The sequence below is a fragment of the Theropithecus gelada genome, chromosome 11 (genome assembly GCF_003255815.1).
Source record: "Theropithecus gelada isolate Dixy chromosome 11, Tgel_1.0, whole genome shotgun sequence".
Taxonomy (NCBI): Eukaryota; Metazoa; Chordata; class Mammalia; order Primates; family Cercopithecidae; genus Theropithecus; species Theropithecus gelada.
In genome coordinates, this window is record NC_037679.1 from 69,442,771 (window position 1) to 69,455,261 (window position 12,491).

General features: G+C 46.1%; 1 protein-coding gene across 2 annotated transcripts in view; it reads right to left on the reverse strand.

Annotated features, from left to right (window-relative positions):
• The window catches only part of ANAPC7 (anaphase promoting complex subunit 7), a 30,096-nt gene extending 18,155 nt beyond the window's left edge, over positions 1-11,941 (reverse strand). For both annotated transcript variants that reach the window (XM_025402710.1, XM_025402711.1), the window contains exons 1-3: positions 11,364-11,941; positions 6,394-6,580; positions 5,455-5,574 (exon numbers count right to left, since the gene is read on the reverse strand). In XM_025402710.1, coding sequence (XP_025258495.1) covers positions 5,455-5,574; positions 6,394-6,580; positions 11,364-11,566 — 510 coding nt within the window. In that variant the 5' untranslated portion in view covers positions 11,567-11,941. The remainder of the gene's footprint in view (positions 1-5,454; positions 5,575-6,393; positions 6,581-11,363) is intronic.
• Positions 11,942-12,491: the final 550 nt, after the last annotated feature.

Genomic DNA, 12,491 nt, shown 5'->3' on the forward strand with positions numbered 1-12,491 from the left:
CAAAGAATATAGAAGTTATAGGCAAGTGATAAAAGACCTTCCTAATAGTACACAGATAAACACAATATTCCAATTTAAAATTAGATTTTTTCTCTTTTTCTTTCTGAGATGGAGTTTCACGCTTGTCACCCAGGCTAGAGTGTGATGGCACCATCTCGGCTCACTGCAACCTCTGCCTCCTGGGTTCAAGTGATTCTCCTGCCTCAGCCTCCTGAGTAGCTGGGATTACAGCCACCCGCCACCACGCCCAGCTAAATTTTTTTGTATTTTTAGTAGACACGGGGTTTCACCATGTTGGCCAGGCTGGTCTCGAACTCCTGACCTCAGGTGATCCACTCACCTCGGTCTCCAAAGTGCTGGGATTACAGGTGTCAGTTACCGTGTCTGGCAAAATTAGTAGATTTTAAACACAACAGTATTTGCTAGATCATTAACCTAAGGAAGCAGTCAGTGTGAGGGCACAAAAGAAAAAAGGTCAACCCCCAATCTCTTCGATTATCTGTGGCTTGGTATGCCAGATATTTACTAGAAAGAGCGGCTCTGAAGATAAAGAACATCTGTTGCAAGATAAAGAACATCTGTTGCAATTATAGACCTACATTACATAAAACAATCTAATATAGCATTAATTCACACTAATTCAAACAATGGAATAATGAAACACTAAAAATAAAACTATTTTTTACTTGGCCTCAGATTTTCCGTATTAGGCTACTATTTTGAAAATGCAAAGAAAAATACTTAAAGGAAAACTCCAGGATTGATGTCAATACTTGTAAAGAATAAAAAGTTAAATCTAAGATCCTTTCTTGACTGCTGGTTATATTAACAAACTATGACTGATGGACTATCTGTCTCAACAAATATCAAAATTTCCTTTAAGCTACTTGACTGTCACTTTAAAAGAATGAGTTTTGAGTAATACCTAATGAAAAAGTCAGTTATTGGCCGGGCGTGGTGGCTCACGCCTTCTAATCCTAGCACTTTGGGAGGCCAAGGTGGGTGCATTACAAGGTCAGGAGTTCGAGACCAGCCTGGCCAACGTGGTGAAACCCTGTCTCTACTAAAATACAAAAAATTAGCCAGGTGCAGCAGCATGCGCCTGTAGTCCCAGCTACTCAGGAGGCTGAGACAGGAGAATCGCTTGAACCCAGGAGGCGGAGGTTGCAGTGAGCTGAGATCATGCCATTGTACTCCATCCAGCCTGGGCAACAGAGCGAGACTCCATCTCAAAAAAAAAAAAAAAAAAAAGTCAACTATTTTAAAAATAGATCCTCACTTAAGAACATCATAAAGCCACATTCCACCAGTTATAAAAACAAGCAGTCATCATTTTCTAAAAACTGAGTAAGAAATTCTATGTTGGTATGTTTACTCTTAAAATGTGAAGATTTACCAAGATTTAATAATCTAACACTGAAATTTTCCTTTAAAATGTGAGGGAATGTGTGGCGATGTTTACCATATATTAACAGACATTCATTTAGACATATTTTGACTCACTTCCTTGTCCTTTACACAGACTGAGAAGCCAGTTAACTCCCTAACGGACAGGAAAGAAAACTGTAAATGTTAAAGGTTTATGTTCGAGGCACACATCTTTGCTCCTAGCTATAAGAGCACTACAGAATGAAGGATACGTACTACTGACAAATGCAGACTCATACAGTTGCTCTAAGAATGATGGCAATGAAAATCAAGCAGTGGACGCTATAAAGCTGAGATGCTTTGCCATTACTATTTTCCAAAAAAAACTCCTACAAATATCCACAAGTCATTTCGAAGGAGATTATGGTATATTTCTAATAAGGTAAGGAATAGTATCCTTCAAAGTTTATAATTAAAATGGCTTCTTGGCCGGGCATGGTGGCTTACACCTATAATCCCAGCACTTTGGGAGGCCGAGGCGGGCGGATAACCTGAGGTCAGGAGACCGAGATCATCCTGGCCAACATGGTGAAACCCTGTCTCTACTAAAATGCAAAAAAGTAGCTAGGCATGGGGGTGTGCGCCTGTAGTCCCAGCTACTCGAAAGGCTGAGGTAGGGAGATGGAGGTTGCAGTGAGCTGAGATCGTGCCACTGCACTCCAGCCTGGCGACACAGCAAGACTCCGTCTCAAAAAAAAAAAAAAAAAAAAGGTTTCTTACAAAAGGAAGATACCTTGAGTATTGCGGCAGACATTCTTTATCTGTGCAAAAAGATTATTCTTGGAGTAAGAGAAGACTTTCATAGGTTACCAGAACAGGATTTGGTATACAGCATCCAAGCTTATTATGAGAGAGGTTAATTCATAATAAACGTTCAAGTGTTTTTAATAGCAGCCAAAATCATACTGAAAAAATAGCTTCAAAAACTCAGAAAACAGTAAATAATACCTTAATATGAGGAGGTGCTTAAACATGTTCTCATCAAGTTTGGTTACTTTTAAAGTTCAGCAAGACTTGGATGAAGCAGCACTAACTAAAATACACCAGGCCCCTGCTGCTTAGATTTCCTATCTTTTAAAGGCAGGAGGATGCACACGTCATTTTACCTATAAAATTCCTTATTATTAAGCAAAAGTTGCACAAAACAGTTTTTCAATAAAGTGAGCAGGGCGGGAGACATGACAGTATTCTTAGAATATTAAACACTGATATATTCTCACATTCATGAACTTATTTAGCATTTATAAAACTAACAGAAAAAATACTATTCTTCTCATTTTATAAATAAAAAAGTAGTAAAGCTCACAAATTTTTTTTTTTTTTTTTTGAGACAGAGTCTCGCTCTGTCGCCCGGGCTGGATGGAGTGCAGTGGCCGGATCTCAGCTCACTGCAAGCTCCGCCTCCCGGGTTCACGCCATTCTCCGGCCTCAGCCTCCCGAGTAGCTGGGACTACAGACGCCCGCCACCTCGCCCGGCTAGTTTTTTGTATTTCTTAATAGAGACGGGGTTTCACCATGTTAGCCAGGATGGTCTCGATCTCCTGACCTCGTGATCCGCCCGTCTCGGCCTCCCAAAGTGCTGGGATTACAGGCTTGAGCCACCGCGCCCGGCCGAAGCTCACAAATTAGTAACATGCCCAAGTTTGCACTGCACACACCTTGTATGCCCTAAACTCAAACTAGACACCAGATATTTTGATTTTAATTAAAGGTGTTTTCTTCACTGTAATATGCTGCCAAATCAAACACAAAGACATATTCTACACATAAATAAGGATAAAAGAATCTTACAGTATTAAGTTTGAAAACAAAGGAATAAAACCACCCCCATTACCAAAGGGGTACACCTATGGAGGGCAAAAAATGAAGTTCTAAAAAAGTATGTTTACCACCTGGAAGTGTTTTGCAAATAAATCATTATTTCCTATAATAAGAAACATCAGGCCGGGCGCGGTGGCTCAAGCCTGTAATCCTAGCACTTTGGGAGGCCGAGACGGGCGGATCACAAGGTCAGGAGATCGAGACCATCCTGGCTAACACGGTGAAACCCCGTCTCTACTAAAAAGTACAAAAAACTAGCCGGGTGAGGTGGCGAGCGCCTGTAGTCCCAGCTACTCGGGAGGCTGAGCCAGGAGAATGGCATAAACCCGGGAGGCGGAGCTTGCAGTGAGCAGAGATCCGGCCACTGCACTCCAGCCTGGGTGACAGAGCGAGACTCCGTCTCCAAAAAAAAAAAAAAAAAAAAATAAGAAACATCAAAGGCTTCTCTGCCTATGGAGTAGCCATTCTTTATTCCTTTATTTTATTAGTAAACTCACTTTCACTTAAAAACAAAAACACGAAGAGGCCAGGTGCAGTGGCTCGCACCTGTAATCCCAGCAATTTGGGAGGCTAAGGTGGGAGGACAATTTGAGCCCAGAAGTTTGAGACCAACCTGGGCAACACAGTGGAGACTATCTCTAAAAAAAATATATATTTTATATATATATTATATATTATGTAATATATATAATATATATATATATATATATAGAGAGAGAGAGAGAGAGAGGGGGGGAGGGGGAGGGAGAGAGAGAGAGGGGGCGGGGGGGGGCCGGGTGCGGTGGCTCATGCCTGTAATCCCAGCACTCTGGGAGGCCGAGGTGGGTAGACCACCTGAGGTCAGGAGTTCAAGACCAGCCTCACCAACATGGAGAAACCCCGTCTCTACTAAAAATACAAAATTAGTCGGGCATGGTGGTGCATGTCTGTAATCCCAGCTACTCGGGAGATTGAGGCAGGAGAATCACTTGAACCCAGGAGGCGGAGGTTGCAGTGAGCTGAGATTGTGCCATTGCACTCCGGCCTGGGCAACAAGAATGAACCTCCCTCTAGAAAAAAAAAAAAAAAAAGGCCGGGCATGGTGGCTCACGCCTGTAATCCACTTTAGGAGGCCGCAGCAGGCAAATCACAAAGTCAGGAGTTCAAGACCAGCCTGGCCAATATGGTGAAACACCATCTCTACCAAAAATACAAAAATTAGCCAGGAGTGGTGGTGGTGGTGGTGGGTGCCTGTAGTCCCAGCTACTTGGGAGGCTGAGGCAGGAGAATCACTTGAACCTGGGAGGTGGTGGCTGCAGTGAGCCAAGATTGCACCACTGCACTTCAGCCTGGGAGACAGAGCAAGACTCTGTCTCAAAACAAAAAAACAAAACAAAAATAAAAAATAGGCGTGGAGTGGTGTCTCACCTATAATCCCAGCATTTTGGGAGGCCAAAGTGGGAGGACAACTTGAGCCCAGGCGTTTGAGACCAGCCTGGGCAACACAGTGGAACCTTGTCTCTACCAAAAATAAAAAAAATTGGCTGGGCGCAGTGGCTCCCGCCTATAATCCCAACACTTTGGGAGGCCAAGGTGGGCGGATCACCTGAGGTCAGGAGTTCAAGACCAGCCTGGCCAACATGGCAAAACCCCATCTCTACTAAAAATACAAAAAAATTAGACTGGTATGGTGGCAGGTGCCTGTAATCCCAGCTACTCGGGAGGCTGAGGCATGAGAATCGCTTGTACTTAGGAGACGGAGGTTGCAGTGAGCCCCCATGCTATTGCACTCCAGCCTGGGCAACAAGAGCAAAACTCCATCTCAAAAAAAAAAAAAAATTAGCTGGGTGTGGCAGCTTGCAACTGTAATCCCAGCTATTTGGGAGGCTGAGGTGGGAGGATTGCTTAAGCCTGGGAGGTTGAAGCTGCAGTGAGCCAGAATCACACCACTGCACTTTAGCTTGGGTGACGGTGAGACTCAGTCTCAAAAAATACTAAGTTAAACATTAAAAAAAGAAAAAAAGAAAAAACCAAAGAATAAGCATGTGTAGTTATCATTTTCAACAGCTGAATTTTCAGGGTCCCCCACTCCATGAAGAGGAAGAAAATGAGAATTAGAATCATGGGTAAAATGTTCAGATGGACTCCTTAATGCATGAGAAAACATGGAGGGAGGGAGCAAGGTTAGGAGGGCTGAGGAGAAAAACACACAAACATTCAACTTACTTTGGGAGTTCTTTGTCTTGAAGGGATCCCATCAAGTATAGCAATGGCATCTTTATCTTGTTTTAGCATTGTGTAACATTCAGCCATTTTGTATTTCACTTCAATTTCAGATGGAAGACACTAAAAGACAATGAAAATATCTCTTTGAAACATTATTCCAACAATATGAAAGTACCTCAAAACGTTAAACACAGTTATCATATGACCCAGTAATTCTTTTTTTGAGACAGGGTCTCGCTCTGTTGCCCAGGCTGCAGAGCCCAGTTGCCAGGCTGGAGTCCTGCAATGCAGTGATGCCAACATAATTTACTGCAGTCTTGAACTCCTAGTCTCAAGCAATCCTCCCACCTTGGCCTCCTCAGTAGCTAGGACTACAGGTGTGTGCCACCATGCCCAGCTGTGTAAAGACAGGAGTCTCACTATGTTGCCGAGGCTAGTCTCAAACTCCTGACCTCAAGTCCTCCCACCTTAGCCTCTCGAAGTGCTTGGATTACAGGTGTGAGCCACTGTGCCTGGCCTCATCTTTTACAACTAATCAGCTATCACCTAAATCAGCGGTCCCCAACCTTTTTGACACCAGGGACCAGTTTCATGAAAGACAATTTTTCCAGAGATGGGGAGTGAGAGGGTGGTTTCAGGATGAAACCGTTCCACCTCAGATCATCAGGCATTAGTCAGATTATGATAAGGAACACACAACCTAGATCCTAGCAAGTGTAGTTCACAATAGGGTTTGTGTTCCTGTGAGAATCTAATGCTACAGCTGATCTGACAGGAGGCGGAGCTCAGGCAGTAATATTCACTAGCCCTCCACCCACCTCCTGCTGTGCAGCCTGGTTCCTAACAGACCAGGCACTGGGGCCTGGGGAGCCCTGTTCTAAATTTTTGGAGTCTTTCTCAAAAAAAAAAAAAAAAAATCACAATTCTATCTTCGATTACCTGACTTTGTGGAGTAGATGCAGAATTTCCAGTTGAAGGTCTCACTTTTGAAGTTTTACTTAGCGCTTTCTTCTGCTGTAAAGCCATGGTATACTTACTCACAGCATTCCGATATTCCTTATCATGAAAGAGAGAATCTGCATGATACACCAAAAGCTGGTACTTCTGAGATGGGGAGAATAACTCACTAGAAAACAAAGAAAGTATATCCCCTACATAGGTTATTTTGAAATTTTAGAAGGAACACTGTTAAGTGTCTACATAAGCCTAGCGCAAAGCCTTGTATAATGACAGCTTACAAAAGAGTCAATGTACCCTGAGTGCTAGTCCCTAAAGAACCATGAAAGTTGAAAGCTGAACTCTATGCTAATATGATAAATATATCTATTGCTCAATATAATCTTTCTTTAACATTAAAGCAATGATACCTATGAATCAAATCCAGTAGGAGATAGAGAAAATGTAATACATCTTTTCCTCCCTTTCAATCCAAGCTCCCCCAACTTTTTTTTTTTTTTTTTGAAATGGATTCTCACTCTATCATCCAGGCTGGAGTGCCGTGGCGCGATCTCAGCTCACTGCAACCTCCACCTCCCAGGTTCAAGCGATTCTCCTTCCTCAGCCTCCAGAGTAGCTGAGATTACAGGCACGTGCCACCACGCCCAGCTAATTTTTGTTTTTTTTTTTAGTAGACACAGGGTTTCGTTATGTTGGCCAGGCTGGTCTCAAATTCCTGACCTCAAGTAATCTACCTGCATCGGTCTTCCAAAGTTCTGGGATTCCAGTTATAGTGAGCCGAGATTGCACCATCGCACTCGCACTCCAGCCTGGCGACCGAGTGAGACCCCATCTCAAAACAAAACAAAACAAAAACAAAAAAACTAAAGAAAATGCCACTATAAAAGGAGAATGGGGGGCTGGGCGTAGTGGCTCACGCCTGTAATCCCAGCACTTTGGGAGGCCAAGGCAGGCGGATCACCTGAGGTCAGGAGTTCAAGACTAGCCTGACCAACATGGTGAAACCGTCTCCACTAAAAATACAAAATTAGCTGGGCATGGTGGCGCATGCCTGTAATCCCAGCTACTCGGGAGGTTGAGATAGGAGAATCGCTTGAACCCGGGAGGCGGAGGTTGCTATGAGCCGAGATTGCGCCACTGCACTCCAGCCTGGGCAACAAGAGTGAAACTCTGTCTTTAAAAAAAAAAAAAAAGGCCGGGCGCAGTGGCTTACGCCTGTAATCCCAGGCCACAGGGTTTCTTTTCGTTGAAGTAATGAAAACTTTCTGGAATTAGATCATGGTGATGACCATACAATTTTGTAAATACTCTAAAACCCAAAGAATTGCATTACTGTGGCCATGCACGATGGCTTACGCCTATAATCCTAGCTACTTAGATGCTGAGGCAGGAGAATCACTTGAACCCGGGAGGCAGAGCTTGCAGTTAGCCAAGATCCCGCCACTGCACTCCAGCCTGGGTGACAGAGAGAGGCTCTGTCTCATAAATAAACAAACAAACAAACAAAAAACGGCCGGGAGCGGTGGCTCATGCCTGTAATCCCAGCACTTTGGGAGGCTAAGGTGGGAGGATCACCTGAGGTCAGGAGTTCGACCAGCCTGGCCAGCATGTTGAAACCCTGTCTCTACTAAAAATACGAAAATCAGCCAGGCGTGGTGGTGGGCACCTGTAAACCCAGCTACTTGGAAGGCTGAGGGAAAACTGCTTGAACCCAGGAGGCGGAAGCTGCAGTGAGCCGAGATCACGCCACCGCACTCCAGCCTTGGTGACAGAGCGAGACTCAGTCTCCCCCCCAAAAAAAACAACACAACAAAAAAGTATAGTCCAGATGACTTAAGTTCTCTTCAAACTCTGTGATTCTATGTATGTAGTGAGAAATAACCATCTGATGCCTGGATACAAAAGTATTATTACACCCACAGAAGGCATTCAGATATTCATATAACATACATGTCTACTTACACATGCATAAGTTACCTCTGTAATGACACAGGAAAAAATAGTTACTGCCTCTGGAGAAAGGAAATGGTGGAGTGAGGTTCAAGACTCAGGGAAAGATACTGATCTGCATGCCCCTTCTCCACTGTTTGAATTTAACAGTGTCTACTGCCTATTCCACAAGAAATTTTAAAGTATAAACCATGAAGGGCAGAAACCTGAACATGTCCTAAAGCTAGGAAACTGCCAATCTAACCTAACATGAAAAAGCATGGGCTAAACTTAGTCTAGCCAGAGAATTAAACTGTTTCAAACTCTCCTGTAACATCTTTGAGAACTAAGAGCAAGTAGGGCCTAAATCTCCAAACATGGAAACTATGCTTTGACAAATCACTCAGAACCAAGAACCAAGTGAAAGGTTCCAGAATAAACACAGAAGGCTGACAGAGACCAGGGCTCCTGTCAACATGAAGTGGATGGTGGCAAAATGATGGGTCTCACTAGTAAGGTCCAAAGCACACTAATGAGGCCGGGCTCGGTGGCTCACGCCTGTAATCCAAGCACTTTGGGAGGCCTAAGTCATGGGGATCACTTGAGGTCAGGAGTTCGAGACAAGCCTGGTCAACATGATAAAACTCCATCTCTATTAAAAAAAAAAAATTAGCCGGGCATGGTGGTGCGAATCTGTAATCCCTGTTACTCAGGAGGCTGAGGTGGGAGGATTGCTTGAGCCTGGGAGGTGGAGGCTGTAGTGAGCCAAGATTGCACCACTGCACTCCAGCCTGGGCAACAGAGCAAGACTCTGACTGAAAAGCAAAACAAAACAAAACACCAAAGCACACTCATGAAAATCCAATGGGCAGCAGCAGCTGCATTGTAAGCACTTTAAGGACCTTTCCCTTCTGACCTAGACCAGCTTCTATAGCAGGCCAAACACTAATACATCTACAGAGTAGAAGTTTCCATGATAATGCCATTTGGAGGTAGCAGACTGGTGGCTCAGAATGGAGACTCTCCAGTCAGAGAAGACCAGGTCCAGACATTGTACTCCTCCATTTATTAGATGTGTGAACTCAGACAAGGGTATTCCACCTCCCTGAGGTTGTACTCACTTCCTCAACACACTCAATAAGCATGTGAGTGCTTAATGCGCACATCCACTGTGCTTTCAATTGCTAGGCGATGCAAAGGGTAGAAAAGTGGGAGTACCTGAGAGTCCTGGGAGTCAGAGAAGGTTCTCTGGGAGAGATGTTCAGGCTAAAACCTGAAGGAGGAGGCAGCGCTGAGATAAGGACCGTTGCAGCAGGAACAGCAAGTACAAGGGCCCAGAGAACACGCTTGGTACATTCAAATAACACAAAGAGGCCAAGCGTGGTGGCTCACGCCTGTAATCCCAAAATTTTGGGAGGCCGAGGTGGTGGGATCACCTGAGGTCAGGAGTTCAAGACCAGACTGGTCAATATATTGAAACTCCGTTTCTACTAAAATTACAAAAATTACCTGGGCGTGTGGCACTCGCCTGTAATCCCAGCTACTTGGGAAGCTGAGGCAGGAGAATCGCTTGAACCCAGGAGGCGGAGGCTGCAGTGAGCCGAGATCGCGCCACTGAACTCCATCCAGCCTGGGCGACAGAGCAAGGCTCTGTCTCAAAAAAAACAAAAATACATAAAAATAAATAAATAACAGAAAGAATAGCCAGAGAGGCTGGAGAGCAGTGAACACAGTAATGAGATGAAGTAGCAGAGAGTGAAGGGCAGATATTTCCCTTCGGAGGCCATGGGAAATAATTTTCATGAGTGCAATAAAGGATTTTTTTTTTTTTTTTAAGACGGAGTCTCGCTCTGTCGCCCAGACTGGAGTGCAGCGGCGCGATCTCGGCTCACTGCAAGCTCTGCCTCCCGGGTTCACGCCATTCTTCTGCCTCAGCCTCCCCAGTAGCTGGGACTACAGGTGCCCGCCACCACACCCGGCTAATTTTTTTGTATTTTTTTTAGTAGAGACGGGGTTTCACCGTGTTAGCCAGGATGATCTCGATCTCCTGACCTCGTGATCCGCCTGCCTCGGCCGCCCAAAGTGCTGGGGTTACAGACGTGAGTCACTGCAACCGGCCAGTGAAGGATTTTAAGCAGGAGAGGGACACGTACTTAAGGATGGACACTCAAGGATGGAATCAGCCCAGTGCTTCAATGAAACAAGAAAGAAGCCACGCCCACCCATTAATGGAATCTCCCGTTTCCTTTTTTTGAGACAGGCTGTCGTTCTGTCGCACACGGTAAAGGGCAGTGATGCGATCACGGCTCACTGCAGCCTCGACCTTCTGGGCTCAAGCAATCCTCCTGCCTCAGCCTCCCGAGTAGCTGGGAACTCAGGCACGCACAATCACGCCCGGGTAATTGTTTAATTTTTATTTTTCATAGAGGCAGGGTCTCCCTATGTGGCCCAGGTTAGTCTTAACTCCTGGGCTCAAGCGATCCTCCCGCCTCGGCCTCCCAAAGTGCTGGTATTAGAGGCGTGAGCCATCGCGCCCGGCCCCGTTCTCAGGGGTTTCCCAAGGCGAGAAAGTGGACCCTCCTGATACACTTAATGGGGTGACCAATCTCAGATGCGGGGCTAGAGCATAAAAACCAGGAGGCTGGGTCCCGGAGCTGCAGCGAGAGAAAAAAACGTTCTCTGGAAGGAGCCGAGAGGGGAGGATTCGGCCCAGCGATGTGACAGTCGCGCTACCCCGCGACAGGTGCCTCAGAAAACCCTCGCCTGGGTCGTCCTCAGAGCCTCTGCCTTCTATTTCTCCAAGCCGCCGCTCGCCACATCTCCGCAAGGACTTGACGCCGGCACCCAGTGAACCCAACTTGCGCTCCGAAGTCTGCTCCGCTCCACTACGCCCTCGCAGACGCCGGAGCCTCCGCGGTGCGGGAGGCCGCTCCTTCCCGCCTGTTCCCGCGTGCCCTGAGCCCCCGGTCCCAGACCACTGCGGCTTTCTCCTCAGCCCCAGGCCGCTCCCCGCCTCAACTCACGGGTTGTTATTACTCATTGTAAGTAACAAGCTGCTGAGGAGCCGCACGTTGGAGTGCAGCCCCGCGGCCGCCATGTCCCGCACGTGGTCTATCACATTCATCCTGCCCTGCAAGGCCGCGGGCAGTGGCGGCAGCACTGTCTCGAAAAACCGGTAAGGGATCCTTAGGGAAGACTCCAAAATGGCCGCGTCGCCGGGGTCCATCGGGTCCACACGCGGCACCGCCCCCAAGCAAGAGGTAACTACTGAAGTGCCCGAATAAAAAGAAACTCGAGTCCCTGCTCCTGTCGTGGTCCCTTTCCGGTGAAATGAGTTGTTACTTTTACGCAAAAATTACGTCATCATCCTAAACTGCAAAATTTACTGAGGATTTACAATGAGACAAAAGTCACCTTAGTAAGACTACTTGGTCAATTTGAATGAGTCTGAGAGGAATTTGTGCCTCTCAGAAATTAAAATGTGTGGGCATTTACCAGAAATAAAATATAGTAAGGTGAGGAAAAGCGCTCCAACTGGAATTAAATATTCTAATCGGGCGCCAGGGACAGACCTAACGGCTTTTACAGTCGCGCATGCGCACCAGGCAGGGGCCGCCTCCTCCCTGCTCAGGTGTTTTGTGTTCCTGCTAAAGTCAGGCTTTGTCCGTGGATGAACTTGTTAGTTCGAGGGGCGTATTTTACCATGTAAAATGATTCCCTAAATCCGTGGAAATAAAGACTAGATCCAGGAATTAGCTGATACCCATATAAACCAGCATGTGTCTGGCACAGTTAACGTTTTACAAAAGTTTTACACAAGTTATTGGACGTTCACAACAATCCATAAAGTTGAAGTTGTCAAGCCGGGCGCAGTGGCTCAAGCCTGTAATCCCAGCACTTTGGGAGGCTGAGACGGGCGGATCACAAGGTCAGGAGATCGAGACCATCCTGGCTAACACGGTGAAACCCCGTCTCTACTAAAAAATACAAAAAACTAGCCGGGCGAGGTGGCGGGCGCCTGTGGTCCCAGCTACTCCGGAGGCTGAGGCAGGAGAATGGCATAAACCCGGGAGGCGGAGCTTGCAGTGAGCTGAGATCTGGCCACTGCACTCCAGCCTGGGCGACAGAGCCAGACTCAGTCTCAAAAAAAA